Genomic DNA, 23,484 nt, shown 5'->3' with positions numbered 1-23,484 from the left:
TTGGACCTGGCACTGCTTCTGAAGCTCCAATGTGACAATCTTACTAAGGGGTATGGCCCCCATGACTCACTGTCACTACTAAGTAGGACAATCAACCCAGAGAGACACCAACCTTTGCCTCATCGGCATTCATGAGCTGCCCGCAGAGCAGGAAGCCTTCATACTGGCTCCAGGGAACCACGGGCTCTGGGAGGTCTCGGAGGTAGAGCTTTAATAGGGAGGCCACTGTGTGCACATCTGTGTCCCTGAAAGAAAACAAGCTGCACTTAGAGAGCAGAACCCAGAGGCCTCTCACTTACCCTAAAGTGCCACCAAGTCAAAGCATGAACCACAGAGGGACAAGTTACAAAGGACCAGAGTCTGGGAAAGTCCCAGACCCAGATACCAGCTCCGGGAACAACTCCAGCCACTTCCTCTGTTTCTACGTAGCTGCCTCAAAGGTAACATCAAGGTTCACTTTTTCATTAAATGCTCTTTAATTATTTTGATCTTTTTCTGCTTTCTTATTTCTTCGGACCACTTAGTACCTCACAATTAGCGATGTCTAATTAGTCTCTCATCTTCTGCATGTGTGAACTCCTTTATATCCTTGGCCCATTGTTCTCCTTTACTCCCAGAATATTCAAAACAGCTCTGAGTGCTCAAAACAGTCATATATTTCATCAATAGTTCGTTTGATCATACCAACGAGGAAGCTTACGTTTATCTTGCTTTTTTTCATTCTTTTTATTATTTCGGTAGTAAACCTGAGGGAATATCTATTCCATCAGGCCATAACACTTAGATGTTACTAAACATCGTGGTAGGTGCTGACATGGGAGAAGCCCGGGACTCAGTAGGTCACAAGTGTAGAAAGGGACAGCTTGAGAGAGATAGAAACTCTTAAGGTGTAATTGTGCGGTGGGGGAGATCTGAAAAGTGCAGGTGTGTAAGCCTAGAGAGGGAACACCAGTCCCCCCCGTGAGGGTCTGTGACATTCGGATGAGTGTCAAGGCAAGGCTCTGTGGTTCAGCTTCTGATGTTTCTAACAAATGTTGTCTCAACTCGGGAGGCAGATCTGGCTTGTAAGCTGCATTTTTATAGCCTGCTGGCTGAAAACGATTATTTTTTAAGTGCTTGGGGGGGGGAGCCAAAGCTGTCTATCTCATTATGTGAAAATTATATGCACTCAAAGTTACACTATCAATGAAATAGGTTGTAGAGGAACACAACCCTGCTTGTTCACTTGCAAACTGTCACTGCTTCCTTACTGTGAGAGAACACAGATGCTGACAATGCCCTGAAGAGCCTAAGAGTGTAATGCATGACCCAGCCTGGGAAGTCTGTTGGCCCCTGAATCACAGTGGTTGCATTTTTTCTGCTAAAAAGGAAACTAAATCTGAACCTATCACATAACAGTGTGTTACTTAATAAGGGGTATGTTCTGAGAAATGTGCTATTGGGGAATTTGGTCTATGTATGAAAATCATGGAACGATGTTCATAAACCCAGGTGGTATAGGTTGCTCCACTCCTAAGCTACATGGGAAGTACTGTGTGGCCTGTCATTGAGACATTTGAGGGAATGCAAACAATAATACCAGAACTTGACTCATGAACATGTGTGTGTTTCTTTTCTTTTCTTTTTCTGTTCTTAGTTGGCAATTTCTGGCTTTGACTTCCACACCACCCCCACCCACCAAACCACCCCCCATTCCTACCCCTTCAGCCCATTACACCCTCCCCCTGCCTCTGAAGCCTGTGAACTTGCTACCTCTGATGGAGAACACAGCTGCATAGGATACCATCTGCAATCCAAGGCAGGGAATTTGGACCAGGGATGTTCCCTTAACATAGATATTTAAAAACATCCTACCCTATTGAGTCACTGTCTAAAAATACCCCTGGGAAAAATGCATCCAGGGAAAGCACTTTTGGTGAAAACGTGATGAGAGGAACCCAAGAAGGTGACAAAAGAACCATGGCCTGGCAATATACAGAAGAATTATCCGAAATGACCCTGTGTCAAGTTACTCGGCTTGTTTGTGGCCTCTCTTCTACCCTATACATAGTGAAGATCCCGTGTCCCAACCATCATCTCAAATGAATCGCTCACATCCCTTCTCCTTCTACACCTGACTTCAGATAGTCACTGCCTTCCCCAGCCTCCCCCCCCCACCAGCCCCATCCTCTCCATCCTATCCACTGATGGCATGGCCCCAACACACAAAACACACCCATAGAATGAACAGAGAGGGGAAATTTTCAGTGAGAAAAATAGCATCAGTGATAAGGGGGAAAAACAGACCTGTAAAAAGAAACTACAGCTTTAAAAAGAGCAGTTTTATCACAAGAAACTAAGACAGCAAAGATAACCAAAGTTATAAATAGAAAGGAAGGACAGTGGTGGCATACACCTTTAAGACCAGCACTCAGAAGGCAGAGGCAGGAGGATCTCTGTGACTTCGAGGCCAGCCTGGTCTACAGAGTGAGTTCCAGGACAGCCAGGGCTACACAAAGAAACCCTGTCTCAAAAGAAGGAAGAAGAAGAAGAAGAAGAAGAAGAAGAAGAAGAAGAAGAAGAAGAAGAAGAAGAAGAAGAAGAAGAAGAAGAAGAAGAAGAAGAAGAAGAGTGTTATAACCAATACAATAGGGGTTATTCAAAGAGATTATATTATATTATATTCTTAGAAACTCTTAATTTTGACAAGGATAATGCTGATGGTGCCTGAGATTAGCCTGACCAACTTCTTATTTTGGTTTATTAGGTCTCATCATCAATGTCATTTTCTCAAGGACTTCTCTAGTTCCACCAGACCATGTCAGGCTCCCTCTATCTAAATACTGTTATCTCTACTTGTCAGTTCTAGCACGAACACAATAGAACTTGCACCGATTTCTATGTATTGAGGGCATAATGTCATCCCCACTGTATTAGTGATGACTTGGGGGTCACCCTCATGGTCTGAGTCTCCAGGATCACTTCCTTCTCTTGAGTTGACTGTCCCTCCAAACTAAAGAATCAATATTAAATAACTTTCTTTGTCAGTTCTGAGCTCTGACCCCTCTTAGGTGGCCTTGCCAGGTTGCCTTGGAGCTCTCCTGTGCACCATGCAGTACAACTGTCCATTCTCACAGAGGGGCTCAGGGATGGGAGGGACATCAATGTTATGACCAGGAGGCATCCATGTCCAGTAAAAACCAGTACAGTGACTTTTAAAACAGTTTTTGCATGTGTATGTGTGTGATGTGTGTATTTATGCATGTTTACATGTGTGTGGGTACATATACATGTGCGTGCATGTTTCTGTGGGGGACAGATGTTGACATGGGGGCCTGCCTTGATTTCTTCCCACCTTATGTAGTGAGGCAAGGTCCTTCACATGAACACAAAAGCTCAAAGATTGGCTAGTCTAGCTATCCGGATAGCTCAGGGTGGTCTCCTGTCCCTGCTTCTGGAGGACTGGATTATAGACAGGCCACCGTGCCCTGCCATTCACTGGTGGGGATCTGAACCCCCACCCTCATCTTTTCTTCTTGGATCTGAACCCCCACCCTCATCTTTTCTTCTTCCTTAGCCACTGAGCCACCTGCCCTAGCCATACAGGAGGCTTTATATTTGTTTTTCTCTATTTGGTGAGAATCTCATCAAGCAAGAGACCCGTGTTTCTTTTGTTCAGGTGAAAAAGTAGCAGATGATCTGACAGAAATAAGGGTATGACTTTGTGAAAGAACTAGGGACCACCCACTGGCCCCAGGAAGGTTGGAGGTGCCAGGAAGGGCCTTCTTGACCTTCCAACTCCTGTAACTGACTGGTAAAAATTATGTTCCGCTCTCTTTCTTTCCCTCCCCCTCTCTGTCGGCTCCTCTCCCCCTCCCCCTCTTTCCTCTCTCTCCCACTCTTTCCTTGCTTCTCTCTCCTGCTTCTCCTGTCTCTGGAGGCCGGTCTCCCAAAAGAAAAAAATATGTTCAGGGTTCAGAAAAGCTGTAACTATAGGAGAGGTGTAGCTTACTCCACAGCTGTGCCTGTGGCAAAAGCCTGTGAGGTGCTAAGCCATGGTCACCTATAGGTGCTGGGACACACTCTTAGCCTTGGCCCTAAACATGTTGGAAGTTAGCTAAATGACAAGAACAAAAAAAGAAATCCTATATTCTTCTCCAAACAAGGTTTGTCCACTCAAGGGGCATGTGGACCCAGGAGATGGCCCTGGAATGACTCTCTCTCTCTCTCTCTCTCTCTCTCTCTCCTCTCTCTCTCTCTCTCTCCCCTCTGTGTGGGTGTGAGAAAATTATGTGTGTGTGTGTGTGTGTGTGTGTGTGTGTGTGTGTGTGTGTGTGTGTGTGTGAGATTGTGTATGTGTGTGTGTGCATTGTGTGTGATTGCATGTATGTGAGGGGGCAGCTTTCCTCCTCCTTCTGGGCTCCCGAATTTCATGGGAATCAAAGACTACAGCGCCACTCCGGACACTGACCTGGCAGAACTCAAACTGGCATCCAAGGGGTTATTTGGCAAATCCCATAATAACCTCTGTCCTTTCCTTTGGCATCCTGACTTTACTCTTTAAGCAATAAACCAATTATATCTTTTGATCAACCCAAACATAATTTCAAAATGAAAAAGAAAATTGAATACAATGAAGGTGAGCATTCTTGAACAGACGCCTGCTTATGAACTATGATTGTGCTGTTCAAAGGGCCCATAACTTGCTGTGGTTCCAGTGGAAACTATACTGCTGCTTGTCTAAACCACATGGGTAAATTAGCCTATAGACTGCTAAGGGTGGAAGAGAGAGTCATATTGTGGGCCAAACTAAGACCGTGGCAGAGTAGGCATAGGGAGAAACCTATGGGCCTCAGAGATGCTTTGGAGGAAAAACAACTGCACGGTGGACAGAAGGGGCTGAAGGGGAAGAACGAGGAGACTTCTGCATAAGAATGACTCAGACCTTCTTAACTTCCCCTCCATCCTAAATAACTCTAGGGGATTTCAACATGTGTAAACTGGGGAGTGTTCAGGCCCATTGTACCAAATCCTGTTTGCTGAGCTGCTGACTTGGTAAGAGTGATCCGTCTTAAGCCAGCAGGACAAGTGCACGCAGGCAGTCAGGTACTGCACAGTCAACAGAGTGTGCAGTGTGAATGTGGGCCTGGACCTGCTAAGCATGCAGTGTGTATTGGAGCTGCACCAGCTGGGCATGCAGTGTGTGGTGGGGCTGCACCAGCTGCATAGTAGAGAAGGACATCCATGTTGGGTGCCTGGAGAGCAAGAGAAACTGACTGCAGGAATTGTCACCACACCAAATGTGCCTCGTGTAGGGCTGGAAAACCTTTGGTGAGGATAAGAGCGAATACCAGGCTACCATGGTGGGGCATGGCTCCAGATGACTCAGAGCTGAGTTTAGAATCACACAGTATTGTGGTCTTGGAGACTTAGGAGAATTACTAGTTGTGGCCACTCCTGGGATGCTGGAGAAGACTGCTGGTCCCTGTGGACACAGAGGGGGCGGTCCTCTCCCACATGTTTACACTCTTCATGCTTCTCATCTGCATGATGGGGGTGCTGAGTGTTCCTAGGCTAAGCCTCAGCTTTTCCCCGAAGCTCCGTATCTCCCCTTCCCTCATGTCCTTCCTAAGCATCCCCTGAATCTGCCCAGAACATAGTGTGTCGTATAAATTGTCTGCACACTCTCCTAACTGTGCCCAGGTCCCAAAGCCCAGGGTGTTGAACAGAACTCCTCTTCCTATTGTGATCCAGGGCTTTTGAAGCCTTTGAAGGCTCCTGGCTCCACTGGGTCCTCTGTCCGTCATCTGGGCAGGGTAGAGGTAGATGGGACAGTGCGGGTAAGGACAGCATACCTGTCAAAAGAAGGCCGTTCCCCCGCATCGAAAGCATCTCTCAGCTGCTTCACTAAGTTGTCCTGCCCAGGCAGGCGGAAGATGCCCTCTTCACTCACACCATGCTCCAGGATGAACTCTGCACACTTCTCCACCAGGATGGGCACCAGGTGAGGGCCGAACTTCTGCTCATAGGCCACAGTCTCATCCAGGCGCTGGCCGAACACCGCTGAGAAGAAGAAATGTGGGGCCCCTGAGTTATTCTGAACATTGAGTCAATGGGTAGTCAGAGGCTTTGCACATTTCTTCTCTTTTTAAAACTATTATTATTGTTGTTGTTGTTATTATTATTATTATTATTATTATTATTATTATTATTTTACACATGGGTGTTTTGCTTGTATGTATGTCTGTGTACCACATGCATGAGTGCCCTTGGAGGCCAATGAGAGCATTAGATTCCCCTGGGACCCAAGTTACAAGTGGTTGTAAGCCGCTGTATTGTCCCTGGGAATCCAATCAAAACCAGTTCCTCTGGAAGAGTACTCAGTGTTCCTAACCACTAAGGAATCTCTCCAGTTCCTTCTTTCTTTAAACATATTGTTCATTTTTAATATAATTTTTGAGAATTTCATACGTGAATATTGTATTTACATCATTTATGTCCCTCGCTCTTCCACGTCCAGCTCTTCCCATGTGCCCTGCTACTCCCTCAAATTCATCATCTCTTCTGCTCTAATTATTGTTTTATATACACATGCATGTGCACAAGTACACACACACACACACACACACACACACACACACACACACACTGCTAAATCCATTCAGTGCATTTAGTTTTGCTCTATGTATTTGTTTAGGGCTGCCCACTTGGGATTGCATAATCTATCAGAGGGACTTGTCCCTGGGATAGACTAATTCTCTCTCTCTCTCTCTCTCTCTCTCTCTCTCTCTCTCTCTCTCTCTCAGAAGCCATTGATGGCCTGTAGCTCTTCATCTAGGGGTAAGATTTCCTGTATCAACACTGGCATGTCAAGTGGCATTGCCATTGTTCAGGTCATGCTTATTTGACCACAGTTTTGAACGTGCATGGATATATACTCCCGGTCATACACAGCGGACACTACCTCCCAGCAGAGGTTCTGGCATCCCAGCTCCTACAGTCTTTTGCCCACCCCCTCTTTCATGTTTGTGTTTTCGATGTATTATTTGGGGTTGGGCACCACATGTCAGTTGTTCTCTGAATTTTGGACCAGATGTGAACTTCTATAATGATCTCCAACTGCTGCCAAAAGAAGTTCTTTGATGAGGGGTGAGAACCACAATCATCTGTGGATATAATGGTAAGTATTAGAATGCAGTTAGGAATTATACTGGTGTGGAAATGGAAGTAATATGTTTTCCTCTAGGGTCCAATACCTCACCAGCCATGAGTAGTTGGCGAGCTTTATATTATCAGGCATGAATTCCTTCCTATTGAGCAGGTCTTCAATCCAATTAGACAGTTGTTGGTTGCCCCCAAAATATAAGTGCCATGATTGCACCCTTGGGGATATCTTGCCATCTCATTGCTGTGGCTTTACAGTTGGGCAGGACTATTGATTACTTTTCTCCTTTGGCAGGTTGTGTAACACCTTTTGCTGCTAAGACAGCTGGTCCTCAGGGAAGAGCTTCCAAGTCAGTGCCAGCTCGGTTCATCTAAGTCTTATGTCTAGTGCATGTGGTGTCTTCAGCAATAGGGTTTTACATTCACATTCTGGGAGGAAACTAAGGACAACCGCAGTAACCTATCTTTGGGGAGTCTCTTCTACTGCCCTGGCCAACAGCTCAACAGGAGATTTTTTATGCCTGGCTGGCACTGGGGATTTTGTTAGTTTATAGCTCTTGGATGGAGTATTATTGATGCAGAAGAAACTCAAAGTGATATAATTGGTATTATAAAGGACTTACTGATAGATTTGCTTAGTAAACATTAAATCAGACAAGTAAAATAGGTATAGGAGCACTGCCTCTAAGACACCCCGCCCCCAAATAAGTAGCATGCTAACCAGCCTGTTAGAGATAAGAGAAATTTAAGGTGCAAGGATGTAAATGCGTATTTACTGGGGTTGGCCAGTCATTAGGCTATGTGGCAGTTTGAAAGAGAATGGCTCCACAGGCTCATAGATTTGAATGTTTGGTCACTAGGGAGTGCACTATTTGAAAGGATTAGGAGATGTGGCCTTGTTGGAGGAAGTGTGTCACTGAGGGTGGGCTTTGAGGTTTCCAAAGCCCAAGCCAGGCCCTGCTGCCTGCAGATCCAGATGTAGAACTCCTTCTCCAGCACCGTGTCTGCCTGCACGCTGCCATGCTCCCCACCTTGATGATAATAGACTCAACTTCTGAAACTATAAGCCAGCCCCAATTACATGCTTTCTCTTGTAAGAGCTGCCATGTTCTTTTGACAGCAACAGAACAGTGATGAAGACAGACTCCACTCCCACTATAAAGACATACCTCTAAGGGGCAGCACAAGGGGGGCAGCGCAGGGCCACTATCATTAAGTCATGTGCTGCCATTAAACCCCCTGTGCTCTTATCAGGAAAGACATAATCCTGCCAGATGGCAAGATGGCCCTGGCTAGCAACTATTTGAAAGAGAACAGTGGCATGCTTAAAATAATTCTGGCAATATGTAACATATTTGCTGTGTAAATCTCCTACCTGCCTAAGCAGGCAGACTTGCAGTCTCCTGACTCTGTTTAAGCTATTGAAATGGAACCTGGGGCCTGGACCTAAGAGAGATGTAGGGATGGCAGCGTATGTAAAATGCATAACCTGAGTTGCATGGAAGCTAATGAAACCTTGTACTGGGGAGTCGACTCTTCACTGGCCATTAGCCCCAGACAGCCAAGCACTAATAAAGAGCTTTCCTTCATCTCTAAGTGTGTTTCTCACTGAGAAAGCAGTTTATTTCCATTACATTATGACAGACAGCCCACTGCATCCCAGGGCCTCAGGGCCAGGCATGGCTTCTGAATGTGCCCTGCCCCAGCTACTGATCTAGCAAGTTTACTAATGCCTCCAAGGCTCAGTGTGATTGACTGTGAAGTGACTGTGACCAGGTTGTCACCTCGGGACTTCTGTCAAAAAGAAATGAATGAGCAATGCTTAGCAGAGTACCTGACAAGTTTCCTGGCACATGGGGCTCAGCAGACGCTGAGTGTTATCTTGGATATGTAAAAACTGGTGGGGTGGGGGAATGCTCAGAATGGGACTGACAGAAACAGCCCCAAATGGACAGCCTGGGGAAATTCAAATGATTTGTCTTCAGGCCTTGTTTAATATCATTCTAAATTCTTTAAAGGTGACACAGAAAAATCAAGAACTGAATTCTGGTGGTGGCATGGAGCATCGAAGTACAAGAGCCCATCACCGGGTTTTCTCATACAGAGTTTAGCCATTAAGGCCTCTGGTAGAATTCAGAGTGCTTCCTCTACTTTCCAAAGCTCAGCCGTGGTGAACATGTTCACTGGAATGTCCACATACGAAGGCATAACATTTGGTTATTGTTAGATTAATTAGTTAGTGTTTGGATAGATGAGCACAGCTCTTTTATGCTTTTGAGCCATTTTCTTGAGGCAACTTTCTGCATGTTGAACTATACAGGGTCAAGTGGTTTGACCCAATGGTATGCAAATTGCTTTACAAAACTATTTTTTCCAAATTACACAGCCTCCAGCAAAGCAAGCGTGGGCCAGCTCTACCTTGGCTCTGTCAGCACCCAGCTCTGTTATTTCCCCACCCCTGAGCCTGATTAGATCTCAATGAAGACAGCCACTGCCCACCTGTTCTTCCCACAAGCCCCAAGGCTCCTATGTACCCTTCAGGTTCAGAGGGTGATAGCTGCAGTTCTGTCCACACCTGGACTCTGTCCTAGAAGCCGGCCCTTTGCAGTCTCTTGGTTCTCCCATGACTCTCTGGCTGTTCTCTATTCAGATATTGGTTAATATGGATTCTGCCTGTGAAGAACGGTATTGGACTCCTGAATTCTCATGTCCTCCTGGCCTCTGCTCCATCCAGTATTTGGCATTTTCAAAACTCTCTGGTACTTACTTCTCAAACCCACTGGTCTGTCAGAACACCACTGCCCTGCGTTTGAGGTCATAATCTCTTCCTCAGTTCTTCAACTAGCCCTCAATGCCTGATGGCTCCTCCCTCCTGGCAGAGGGTATTGGCTCTGATCCTGAATCTGTCCAGACATTGCCTGTTTGGCTTTAGTGTGTCTCAGTACTGGCCTGAAATCCACCTACCATTTTTGTATGACCCACTAACTTGTATTCAAAGGTACCTCACTCTGATGCTCCCAAAACATAATGCTCCCCAGTTTCTGTCCTCAAACACTCTTCTCCTCCCACACCTGCCCCCTTCCCTGCCTCCTGGGATTCTCTTTGTCTGTACTGGGACTTTTTCAACACCATCATCTCTGCCAGGCCTTCTTGTTCTCAGGTAGAGAAAATACATCCCCACTGCGTGTGCCCTTCTTCCTCTCTGCTCATTCCATCCCCCTCACATAGAGCTATTATGAATTATGTGTCCATGTCTGGGAATGTCACCATAACTTCCCATGGTTAGGAAACACAGATGAGGTCTCTTTTCTTCCCCCAGTGAACCAGGCACAAGGAGAATGAGCAACAGATTTTACTGAATTACTTACTAGGTTAATATCTTTAAACAAGTATTTTCTAAAACTCATGGTTATTCTGGCATTTCTTTAGTTGGAACACTAGCAGTCATCACATAAATTAATCCAATTTCCTCTGTAGCAGTCATCAGGTGTCTGACTCGAGCCAGCAGCATTCCTTGTGGAATGACAAGGAGCACAAAGACCTTGTCGTTGCCTCCAATTAGCCAACTTCCCATTATGAAAATGAATGGACCACACAAAAAATGCCAAGACAATGAGAGTGATCGAGACCACACAGAACTGGGCTTCTGTTTGCTATGAAGGAGCTGGATGGGTATTTCCACCGTGCCAGAAGATCATGGTGGAAATGATATGACTTAAAACACAGACTGTCATGACACACTGGGAAATTTACTCTGAGAGGTACAGAGAGCCACTGTCAGAGGGAAAGACAGATGTCTTCTGAGGCATGGATTGTAGATCCAGATGGGACAAATAGCCCAAGTACACTGAAAGCCAAGAGAAGTCTGATTTCTGTCTTCCTCGAAGTCCCAGTCTGCACCCTTTTTGCCACACTCAGCAGTCCCTGTGCTGTTCTTACCAGGAAATCCATTTCTCAATATTACTTTCTCCTCCAACAACCCTACCCTGTCAGGTCTGACTTTGTCAGGCCACTGAGAACTACGAGGGCATATTACACAGGGCTGGTGCCTCATCCTAGAACTGTGCCATTGCAGGCTTCGGGAGACCTTGGCTCTCAATCTTCACTGCTCTTGAGCTCTCCACCTTTGTGCTCACTGTCTGCTCTCCTCCCGGCTTCCTCAGGTCAGGTGACTCCTTCAGGAGGGAACAGGTAACCAAAGCTGGCTGCCCAGGCCCTGCCTCTTCACCCTCCTCCTCAACAGAGTCTTCCTCTCTCAGAGGAAGAAGAGGCCTGTTCTTCCTCCCACTTGCTGCTTTCTGAACCCACCAGCTCCATTCTTTCCACCTCTTACACTTTGTGTGGTAACATTTTCCCTCTGGATATGAAGAGCCAAGAGCATCTACACCTTTGCCAATTTATACAGAATAATCCTTTACCTCAGTTCTGCAAAGCAGCAATTCTTAGCTTTTCTTAATTGACATTGTACTCACAAAACATGTGTCTACTTCCGAAGGCATTTCCTGCCTCACAGCCCATTGAATTTTTTCAGTTCCCAACCTCTCAACCCATCATAGCTTAGTTTCTGTCGCTCGCCTCTTGCATTCAAACTTATTGGTTATTTCTGATGCTGTCGCAGTGGCCAAATCCTACTTTGGACTCTGGGTGATTCTGTGTCTGCTGATCTTCTCCAAACACTGATAGTGTTGTGTTGTCTTTCTTTCAATTCCTCTCCATTGCCTACAAAACCTCCATTCTTATCCTGATGGTCCCCCATGCCTCCTTTATATGTCTTCGAACATTTAGGTGGCACCTAAAAACCAGTAACCACTACAGCTCCCTCCCCTCCCCCCTCTCCCTCCCTATTTCCGTCAGGACACACAGAACAGTGATTCTCCCAGTGTCTTCTTCTGCAGAATGCACAAAATCGTTCAGCAAATCATCTTCAGGATCTTGGAAGCTTTAGATCGTGTCAGAATAAAAAGTAGGCTTGCACTTAAAAACTTGAAAGCTGATTCGCTTCCTCTTATGCCCCTAGATACCCAGTCTTCCTGCATTTAGAAGACTTGGGGAGGGGACGGAGCTGTCTCTGAATCCCCAGCTTTCAGCATTCAGCCCTTCTTTTATCACGTCTTATGTATTTTGTGATGATTTATTTAAGCAGCACTCTTCCATGGGTTGTGAGCGCCTCAGAGACAGACAGCCCGTCTGGTTCACCTATTTTTATCTCCTTAGACCTCAGGAGCGTCCCACCTGCTGTCTCCCTTCCCCACTTCCCTCTGCTCAGCATTTCTCCAAACTCCCTCTTGTCAGGGAGACCGGTGGTCTTCTCATTTTGTCATTGTGGGCTCAGATTTCTAGGGCTCACCTCCGCTGTTCAGTCAGCAGCTTGGGGCATAGTAGGTCACATCCCCCATCTCGTAACACTTCCTGGTGGTTCCTGGAACTACCCTCTCTGGGTTCCTCATTGTCTATGCTCACCTTCCTCCAATGCTGCTTCCTGTCTCCCTGACCCCCAAACATTAGTTTGTTCCGGGCACCCTCTTCCCTGTCCCTGCTCACTTCCTCCAAACTTCAGATCTGTAGCTTAGAACTCAGCCAAAGCCATTCCCTCTATGGAGAACTCATCATATGCCCTAAGGACACGAGGGCCAGTTTGATCATTCCTCATCGCAGACCATAGGAGTGTGGCATCCAAAGCAGACCCCAGAGTGTAACACCCACCCCCAACACACACACACACACACACACACACACACACACACACACACACACTGAACTGCACCAACTGTCCAACTGTTCTGGTCTCACTCTGGGGGGTCCTTGTCTTTGTTTATTTTTTGTTTAGGGGAACAGCGTTTCTCTGTATAACAGCCCTGGCTGTCCTGCAGTTCACTTTGTATACCAGGCTAGCCTTGAACTCACAGAGATCTGCCTGCCTCTGCCTTCTGAGTGCTGGGATTAAAGGCATGTGCCACCACCACCCAGCCCTTGTCTTTATCTTTGCTTCTAGGTACACACGGAAAAGCTTGAATATGGGGACCAGAAGAGAGGCAGGCTAAGAACAAAACCTGGAAAGGCCAGTTAAGGAAGAGGACAGTGAGGTAGGTGTTGCTCTGGCCTGCCTAGGCTGTGCCTGCTCCTTCAGGGCACCTGGTCTCCATAGTTCTGCTCTTGGCAGCAATGTGAAGTCCAATCAATTCATTCACCAGAGCTCATTGTCACTCTGAGCCAAGCAATTAGAAAAAGCACTTCCATCTTAACAGTTATAAAATTCAACCTATTAATTATAACCATTATATGCAATGTAAATTGTATAATTGCTAAATGCAATGTGATCTTCACAGCAATTGACTGGTTTATTTTAAAACAAAAAACTTTATTATTAAAAACTTGCAATTAAAAATATCACAAACCAAAATAAGCTGGGTTCAGATTAGGAAATTCTCAATTGATGAATGCCAGTTCTAACTGTATATCAGTTCATTAAACTGTATAGGCTTTGGTCTGGCTAATCTTTTAGTGTTCAAATTGACTGGTTTACTTGGGCTAATCCAAAGCTGGAAACTGAGAAGCTAGACTCAGGTTAGAAATTTGCCTAACACCATACTTTTTTCTGGGACCCTCTGTGCAGCAGTTTAATCTGTTTTTATTAAAGCCAATGAGAAGTCAGACTACTATCTTTAAAAATAAAAAAGGGAACTGGGAAGAAAGCTCAGTGGGCAGGGGGAGGGAGTGTTTGCTATGCAGATGCCAGTGCCGGGACCTGATCATCATTTTAGTCGAAATGAGGTGAAGACTGTCAGATCTCAGGACTCACTGGTCACCAGCCTAGTCTACCTGAGTCCCAGGCTTGTTTGTGAGAGACCACATCTCAAAAACCAAGGTTGATCTCTGGCCTCTGTGTGCGTGTGCACACACTCAATGTATGTGCACACACTTAATGCATGCACGTGTGCACACACACACATACACACACACACACACACACACACACACACAGAGAGAGAGAGAGAGAGAGAGAGAGAGAGAGAGAGAGAGAGAGAGAGCTTTTTTTAAGGGATGGGAATATAGCTCAGATCATTTGCCTATCATCCATGAAGTCTTGGGTTTTATACCACAGCACCCACCAAAGTCACTGTAATAATATTTAGGACATCGTCCACGACCAGGGAGGGTCCTCCGGGTGTTTCTCCCACAGTGCTCCAGTGCCAACTATGCCATCCTACCTTTCTCACACCTTACTTCCGTTTACCCCAGTCCTCAGACCAAACCCTTTGAACAGAAGATGCCTTGTCCTGGTAGCCCCACGACAGCGCAGCATCTCCTTCTCACAGATAACAGAGCCGCCCCTTCTGCTCCCTGTCCATCCATCTTCCACCCTCAGCCCGAGAGACTTCTCCCAGAGTGGCTACAAAACCCCAGGGCCCTGAGTGGTTCAGGGGGTGGAAATGGTTAGATCAGCTGTGACCTCCCCCTCTATCCTGTCCCTCCTCTGTCACTACTCAACTTCTCTGGACCCCTCCCCCGAGCCAGCCCCCAGCACAGTGTCTGTGCCAGCTTCACCGTTTCCCAGGGCTCAGTTTCAGCTGCACACCCTATCCTGACACAAGAGCAAAGAGCAGCCGAGAAAAGTGTCCTACCGTGGAAGAGTGATAAAACAGGAAAGAAATACCTTTCTTTCGGAGCTTGGGGGCTCTCTTCCTGAAGTCCCAGCAAAAGAGGAGCGCCAGGGTGGAAAAGCCACAACCCATTTCCCAGTGCGGCATCCTGGGGACGTGAGGCATGACTGCGGAGCGCTCTGCCTTGGAGGAGCCAGTCTGGACTCTCTTCCTGCACTGCGAGAGCTAACTGTCCTCTCTGGCTTCCAGATCAGCACATGCTTGCAAAGGCTGCTCAGGTTCTGACTCCTGGGCGGAACCCTGGGGATGTGTCTGCACCTGCCCGGCCCTTTCCCAACACTTTCCCTACTCACCTTTACACACCAGAAGCTCCCTTGCCTTTCAGAGAGTAAACATAAAGCTGTCAGAACACAATAAAAATAAGTGCCTCCTTTTACTTAGCAGCTAATTGTCAGCCGCCATTCAGGGGACAGCTCAGGGGTGGATTAAAAGAAAGAAAACCCCACACGCAAGCGTTTACCAGCATTGCACCATATATCAAGCTGTCTGGCAGGAACACAGAATGCCACTTAGCCTTTATGAAGCCAGCCCACCGTCTCCTGGAAAGGCTTTCAGAGACACACATGGCTCAGTCAGGGTCTTCTGAGACAATGATCTCAGAGGTAGGCTGTTGGGTGAATCGAGCCAGCGACACCACCCCGCCCCCCCAGCTCCCGCCCCCATTGAGAAGATGGAACGGACTCTTGCAACTGACCCTGTGCATCCTCGAGACCATCACAGCAATACAGTCAAAGAGAGAATTGCCAGGAAGGCCTGGAGCAGTGTCACACTGCCAACCAAGTGTCCCTTCCCCAGCCATGAGTCAGGACTCATCTTTGACTACCTTCTCCCTCCACTGGAATTCACACTCATGTCCTGGCAGTGCCACCTCTAGAAGGCTGTGCAAACCTGTTTGATTCTCCCAGCTCCACTGCCCCACTCCTGTACAAGCTGCCACCCATCCACTCTTGCCTGGATGACAGCTCCAGTTGCATTTCTGGTCTACTGCCTTCTCTCTGGGCCTCCAGCCCAGGCTATGATGCATACAGCAACTAGAATGATCTTTTAAATATAATCTGACTTTACCACCTTCTTGCTTGAACCTTGAATGAATGCCTGTTGGTCCTAGTAACCAGTGCCATCGCCAGCTGTCTCTACCGCTACCACCTACCCTCACCCCACCCCGACCCCCACCATACACTCACCTTTCTATCTCAAGACTTTTGCAGCTGCTGTTACTTTTGATATAAACACCATTCCTTTTCCTGCTTCTCTGACTGTTCACCTCCCCTGCCTAGTTGGAGTTCGGTGAGTCATTTCTAGTTCAGGGAAGCCTGCCTCAGTCTCCTTCACAAAGATAAATTTGCTTCTAGCATTTTTCTTCATTTTTATCTTCTAAAGCAGGTTCTCATTCTATCCCAGTCTGTCTTAGAACTCACTCTATAGCCCAGGCCTGCTTCAAACTCACAGTGATCCTACTACCTCAGGCCCTAGGTGCTGGAATTATAGGTATGAGCGATCACACCCGGCCTTCATATTGTTTTTCAAAATTATCATTGTATATTATCCCTTGGTTTTTAAATGTTAACCTTAGTGTCTTTTAGTAGACTGTGTGTTCCTTGAGAGAGTAATTTCCTCCTCCTCCTCCATGGGGAGGATCAGTGGGTCTTTCTCCCTAGTGCTGGCATGTGATCAACAGGGAGTTGTAGAGTAAATGAATAAATACATGTCTGTCTTATATTTAGGAGCTGGAGGAAGGGGAGATGAGGGAGTTAGTAGAAATAGATAAAGCTATCAGGCTTCATTTAGAAAGAAAGATGGGGTCACACAGAAATAAAGGATGGCACATCCCACAAGCTGCACTGTGCTATGGATTGTGAAATCATGTTCTGAAGGGTATAAAGAAATAAAAGACCAGAGGAAAACTCCTTGAGGCTTATAGTAAGTCAATATTTACATGACATAAGCCTTGTGTTGGCAATTACACAAAGAAACCTAAACAAAGGAACTGAAACCTACCTTCTAACTGGAGCATCAGAAAGAAGGATGAAACTAAACACAGAACTCCTGTATCCAGGAGCCAATGAGCAAGTGCCCAGAGGGCAAGGGAAAGCAGTCAGCAGAGACGCCATCTGCAGCCTGGGCGGCCTGTTCCCAGGGGACAGAAGGCAGATTCCGCCATGAAGACTTGAGGGTGTGGTCTCCATGCTTAGAGGAGAGGAGTCCGGTGAATACAGGCACACACACACACACACACACACACACACACACACACACACACACACACACACACACACACACACACACTGGAATTGAGGCCTGGAATAAGCTATTAGAAGTTGATTGCCTCTGTTCTCTTTTCCTGCTTCACTTGGCAAGATTTTGGGATCACATCCCCAACATCCAGGGATGCTACAGCCTGTCTACCCTGCTAGTCCTCTGTAAACAGCTGGCCTGCTGAAAAGACACCAAGCAACTTCTCCCCAAGGAGATATGAGGCCCATTCAGAGCCTGTCAGAAAAGAGGGACATCTGAGAAGCCAGGAGATCTAGAGGCCACCTCTTCAGTGACAGGAGCAGGAGTAGGAGTCAGTTCTGCCCAGAATGTCTTCTCTCATTTAACGTTGACACTCAGGCAGGTTACAGGTGTCAGAGAACACCCTCTTATGGAAGGCAAGCTCTTCATGGTCCAGCTATCATTCTGGCTAGTTTCCATACTTCTCTGGATTTTCTAACAATGTCTTTGGATCAAAAAGAACTTCAGCAAGGCTTGCTGTTGACATGCTCCAAGGGAAATAATTCCAGAAGAAGAAACTCACTTCAGTGAGTCTTTTCTTGGCTGGGCATCAGCCAATGGCAAGAACAGCCTGGGAGAGTGACCCAGAGTGACTCTGCTGTGGAGGGTTCTTCCTTAGCCAGTCCATTTAACAAGCCAGGTACAGTTTCCATCCTGGGATACACAGAGAAAACCAATTCCTGCCATGTAAATTGAAGATTTTATCCCAGTGATGAGGGGACTATGTAATAAACAAAAAATATTTATTGTGTTAGAAAGGGGTTACATGCTGGAGAGAAAAATGAAGAACAGATGAATAAGGAGGGCTGGAGAAGATGAAGAAAGCTACCAAATGTTAAGCAGAATGACCAGGAGGGGAATTGATGAGGTGATCTTTAAGCAAAACTCTGAAGAAAAACAAACAAACAAGTAACCAAGCCATGCAAAGGATTCTAAACAGAGAGCCCTGAGGCAGGGGCATGCCCTTGGTGTTTGAGAAGGCTGGTCATACTGGAGTGGAATGGGCTTGGAAGAAGGTCTAGAAAACAAAGTCAAAGGTAATTAAGGGAACATTGTGCATTGTTAATCAGTATAAAACTTTCAGCTTTTACTTTGAGAAGGGAAGAGTGGGGAAGATTGGGGGTGGGGTTGATGTGACAGTCATCAGGCTCACTCTGACAGATGACATCAGCACGTCTGTTAGAGGGCAGATATACAAGCTCAGCAGTGGCTTTGAGCAGGAAGGATTCTTTTTGACTAATTGGAGGAGTGGAGGTAATGAGAAGTGGTCGGGCTATACATGGAGAATGCAGTTGCCGCAGGGTTGGAATGAGATGGCAATGTGTCTTGGTGATGTCACAGTTTGGGGAGTGCATCCTGTGAGCCAATGACAGTTCGTTGACAGCACTATACAAAGAGTCCTGGCTCTGGCCCTGGCCCTCTCCAGATAGTCTCCTGGGGGTGGCCATCTACTCTTTCAAGTCTGAAGTTCCCTCATTTAACATGGGAAGAATCGATGAGCGACGTAATGAAGCTCTGTTGCCTGCAATCCATGTTTGGTCTATGAAATGACTTTTCTAGGAAGTGCTGTGATACTTGCCTTTACGAATCAAACTTTCCCCTCACCTGTAACCAAGTTAATACTGTACTTTGAGATAACTTAGACTACGTACTCATTCTGCTTACAGACCGCGTCCCCAGTCTGTGGAGACTGACTTCTAAGAAAAACAACCCAATCCATCTTACTGTTCTTTGGACTCCTGGGGTCCCATGCTACCTATTTCTCCTCCAAGGCTCAGTCATGCCCCGCCTCATAACAACGAATATGCATGTAAGATGTGGTTATTAGACTGAAGATCATTTGCTAAAAGCAGCAAGGACTTCAAGGCAACGTCCCAACAAAAAGGATGAAAAGCACATGCAGGTAGACTGATGCTGTCCAGCCATGCCTTCATGTGCTGCTCTGGGTCAGCAGGGCCTTAAAAACATTTTTCTCCCTGCAAGACTCCTAGAAAAGACTGATCAAGACAGGAGCTCTTTGTTCCTTTTTGATTCGGTATTTGCTATGTTGTTCAATAAATAGAGAGGGCTGCTGTTGTATGAGAGGAGAGATTGGAACTCTTCATTCTCGGTAAATGACACCAAGGGTTGGTTTCCCTTACTTTACTCTGTGACACTGCTACACAGGTCCAATGAGTAGTCATCATAGCTAACACTGTTCCCCAAAGAAGCCCATAGTGCTCCCCCAACCCCCAGGACTAAAACTCAGCTTTCTCCTCAGGATGGTGTCTGGGGGCTCGATGAGTATGGGGACAGAGTGCAGCAGCTCACATGGCAAGTCTTATCCAGGCTGGCAGAAGGCACCAGTGAGAGCACAGAGATAAATTCCAGACAGAGCAGATGCAAAGTTAGGTAACACCCATGACCCTTGCCAACGACCAAAGCCCTTCACTGGGAAAAGGATGTCTCAGCAGGCTCTTGATCTTGCAGTCCAGGGCTTAAGGAAGGTCATGGTGAAGACATTCCAGGGGGAAACAGCACAGGATCAAGCCTTCATATGTAATAAATAAATAAATAAATAAATAAATAAATAAATAAATAAATAAATCCTTCTTGGCACAGATGCCATAACAAAGCTTGTGTTTACGACTTGGGAAACAGCCAATGGGGTCATAGAGCTTTCTGTGCATTGGTGTAGATGTTAATGACAGCCTTGGCAGAGACATTCCTATTCTGGTGGCTTCTTTCTCCAGGCTCCTCCTGGTAGGTCACAGGACCCAAGTCCCCAGATGGAATCCTGACCTCAGCTGAGCCAGGTGAAGTTTCTTTCTCCAGAGTTAACAATGGAGCTGCGGAGGCTGAGCTAGTGCTGGCAGGAGAGGCACAGAAAAGTTGGCTGGCATAGGAATAAGTGTGGGACAAGTGTGGGCATGAGGGAATGCTGGCTAGATAGAAACAAGGCAGGTGTGCAAAGAAAAGTCAGTGGGTGAAGGCATGGCCCTGGAGAAACTGATAGAATTCCAGCTCCCTGTGGTCCCATGGCAGTCCCTGTCCTCAGTGCCTCTGCCCAGCAACCCTTTCTGCTACTTAACATCATTGGGTGTCATTTCTATTCTGTATCAAAACAATCTTTGGGATAACTCAATAAGATTCTATGATAGGGACTAGAGAGATGGTTGAGCTGTTAAGAGGGCATCTCTCTTTGCAGAGGATTGGAGTGTGGATCTAGCATCTATAGGCAGACCACTGCCTGTAGCTATGGCTCCAGGAGATCTGACACAGTTTTCTGACCTCCACAAACACCACATTCATGTATGTGCACACGCACAAGTACACACACACACACACACACACACACACATGCACACATGCATGCATGCAGAAATAACAAATGAACTTTTAAAAAGATTTTATAATAACATGGAATAACTAAGTTATAAAGCATATAAAATTTCATACATTCTACATTTATCTTTCAGAAAAAAAAATATATGTACACACAACCCCAGTTGCAACAAAGAAGCACTAAAGTAACTCTTTTCAATTTTATGTAAAATTATTTTGGTATTCCTATAATTTCTGAAAGAAACTGTTGGGAAATCGAATCAATATTTAACCATGAACACTACCACAAATGAGTTCTAAAATAAGAGACAACATCAATAATTAATCCCGTGTTTATAGTTTTCCTGGAGTCAACACAAGTAGTTCATTTTTCTAAAATATCAGAAAATGGATTTTTGTGAACTTACCCTTTTGAGTTACTTTATGTTTTTATAAAATTAAGAAAACGTGATAAATGCAATCTGTTGGTCTCATATATATTTTGCATCAGGTTTTTGTTGTTTGTTTTGCTTGTTTGTTTTTGTAGTCAGGCTGTTGCCCAAGAGTGAAAACATCTCCAGGATGCCCAGGCCTCAAATGCTCTGTATACCCTAGAAAGGGCTGCTTCAGAATGGACCACACATCCATAGGACCTCGCAGAGGACCCCCCTGGGGGGCAGCTGTCCTTCTGTGCTGACCAGCTTTGGCTGTACATCTTGTCCTTAGACTTCTCAGATCCATAACGGGCATGCTCATGGCAGAGTAAGAGTTAAGGCTACCGGGAACTCAGATCAGCTAGCCAACCTCTTCATCTCAGAGACAGTACTTTAGCCAAAGTGGAGAAGGCCCTACTTTGGGGTGTCACACTCCTTTGCTTCCCAAGGCAAAGAACTCACTATGACTCTATTTGATCTGGAGTTGGCTCTTTGAGGTGAGCTAGGAGGATGCCGAGATACCCAGAAGCCTCTTTCCCCCACACTCAGCGGAGGACCTGGCCATGCCAGTGGCTTCTCTGATCCTCTCCCCTGAACACTGCACAAACAGAGATGGCATCTGAAGCCTGCTTCCTCCTCCTCCCAAGAGGCTTGCTCAGAAATGTTTGTTCCCGTCCTTACCTCCAGAGGGCGTGCCAGCAACTCTCCTGAGGAACTTAACCCACTCCTCCATCTCTACCTGGGAGCTGGCCATGAGAATGTAGGAGTCTTGTCCCATGCGGTTCTGGTCACATGAGGCTAGAGGAAAGAATAGCACATGGAGAGGTCGTAGAGTGGGAGGAGCCACAGCCAGGGGTGAGCCTGGTTTCTTAGTTCAGTGAAGCCCTGAGAGTCAAGTAACAATGTTGTTTAACCTTGCTCGGTGGCCGCGGATCTCAGTCCACTCTTATGGCTTTAGCCAATGGCATATTTCTATTGACAAATCACTGAATACAGGGCTCACGGTTGCCCGGGCTTTGGCAGACAGCCGTTCCCACAGAGGTCAGAAGCCATTTGCTACTGACAGGAAGAGTGCCTGCAGGGTTCAGCTCAGCATTCAGGGAGACTTCTAGTCTCCACACCCACAGCAGGTGCTTCCCAAAACAGCCTGAGCTCAGCTGTAGAGATCTGGAAGGGACAAAAGCCCCAGGCAAAAGGGATAATGGGTACTAAAGTGCCTTTATCATAGAACTGGTGTCTCCTGACACAGGATGCTGGGATCACACAGAGCCTGCAGATGGTGGGTTTCCAACACTTGGTTAAGGGGCATATGGAGCCTCGTTTACCATTCTCACTTTAAACTGAGTAAAGCTTAAATGTGTCAGTGAGCAAAAGATGGTGGAAAAGACAAGGAGGACAGGTGACACAGGAAGGGACAAAAAAATGAGGAGAAGCGGCAAAAAAAGAAGAGAGGAAGAGAAAGGAACCTAACATCCTCCTACACCTCCTTGCAGGCAGAAATCTGCAGATAGAGAATTTTCTTTCTTTGGAAAGCTGTTAGAAGGGACAAAAATAATAATATTCCCTTCAATCACTGGACACTGTTGAAGCCCCCTCTTCCCACAACGCCAAGTCATCTGAGAGAGCCCATTCCAACTGTCCTAGGGGCCCAGCCCTGGATTTCCCTGCAGAAACCAGCTTTCTAACACCTATGGTTCTGGCCCCCTGGACTTAGCATCACCAAGCCTTCTAATGCAGTTTGGGATGAGCTGATTCTAAACCCATCTTGCCATTGTCTCTTTTCCCTAAAGGCCTTTCTTGTGGGTATCTCCAGGAGTAAAACGGGAAGGAAAATGTGCTCGGGAAAGAACTAAAAACTACCTGAGTAACCACAGGGCCCTTTGAGATGGAGTGGGGAGTTGTGATACTATCAGCTTACAGTTTTTAGGACTAAAGCCCAGAGATGCCAGCTCTCTTCCCAACCAAACACCAGGCAAGGCTGCTGCTCTCCTCATCCCTATGGGCACCCTGCTGGACAGAATCTATCTGCTGTCCTTCTCTGCCAAGAACACACTTCAGTCTGCTGTACCATCAAAATACATCTTGGTTTACTGGCTCCAGGAACTCCTTCGGTTCTGCTGTAAGAAGCCCCACTGGGAAACACTTCCTTCAGTTGCTACTTCTGAATGGCCTTAATGCACAAGTCTCCTCCCTGATATCCATCGCTGCTCTGTCCTCATCCCTATGGCTTACATTTTACTCTCAAATCACATGAATTTTAAGCATAAGCCATATCACGTCTCTGCACTTAGGACTTCCCAGTGGCTTTTGATGCTTCTGGCATAGACGTTCAATTTCTCATAATTGCCAAGAAGTGCCTATCGAATTCCCCTATTCCTGTAATCTTTTCATCCCGACCACATTGGTCCACTTGGAATTCTCTGACATATGGAGCCTTGGGGACATTGCCCTGGCCATCCCTGTCCTGTGAAATGCTTTCTCCAGCTGAACACTTAACATTCTCAGTTGCCATCTTCATAAGTTGACCTCAATTCCATGTTCTCAGTGACACAATTTCTGCCTGCTGCACTATCAATGACAAAGCAACTACTTCCAACCCCCACAGTCAGAATGTGTTCTCTCTTTGCTTTGGCCCATCAGGAAGAGTATACAGTTCACCTGTGCTACCC

At 46.4% G+C, this 23,484-nt stretch overlaps 1 protein-coding gene across 5 annotated transcripts in view; it reads right to left on the bottom strand.

Moving 5' to 3' along the window:
* Positions 1 to 23,484, bottom strand: part of Arhgap25 (Rho GTPase activating protein 25) — a 97,849-nt gene that overhangs the window by 11,365 nt on the left and 63,000 nt on the right. For all 5 annotated transcript variants that reach the window (XM_027428727.2, XM_027428726.2, XM_027428725.2 and 2 more), the window contains 3 exons: positions 21,497 to 21,613; positions 5,835 to 6,042; positions 113 to 245 (listed from right to left, as the gene is read on the bottom strand). In XM_027428727.2, coding sequence (XP_027284528.1) covers positions 113 to 245; positions 5,835 to 6,042; positions 21,497 to 21,613 — 458 coding nt within the window. The remainder of the gene's footprint in view (positions 1 to 112; positions 246 to 5,834; positions 6,043 to 21,496; positions 21,614 to 23,484) is intronic.

The sequence above is a fragment of the Cricetulus griseus genome, chromosome 8 (genome assembly GCF_003668045.3).
Source record: "Cricetulus griseus strain 17A/GY chromosome 8, alternate assembly CriGri-PICRH-1.0, whole genome shotgun sequence".
NCBI lineage: Eukaryota > Metazoa > Chordata > Mammalia > Rodentia > Cricetidae > Cricetulus > Cricetulus griseus.
This window is presented reverse-complemented; position numbering and strand designations above follow the sequence as displayed.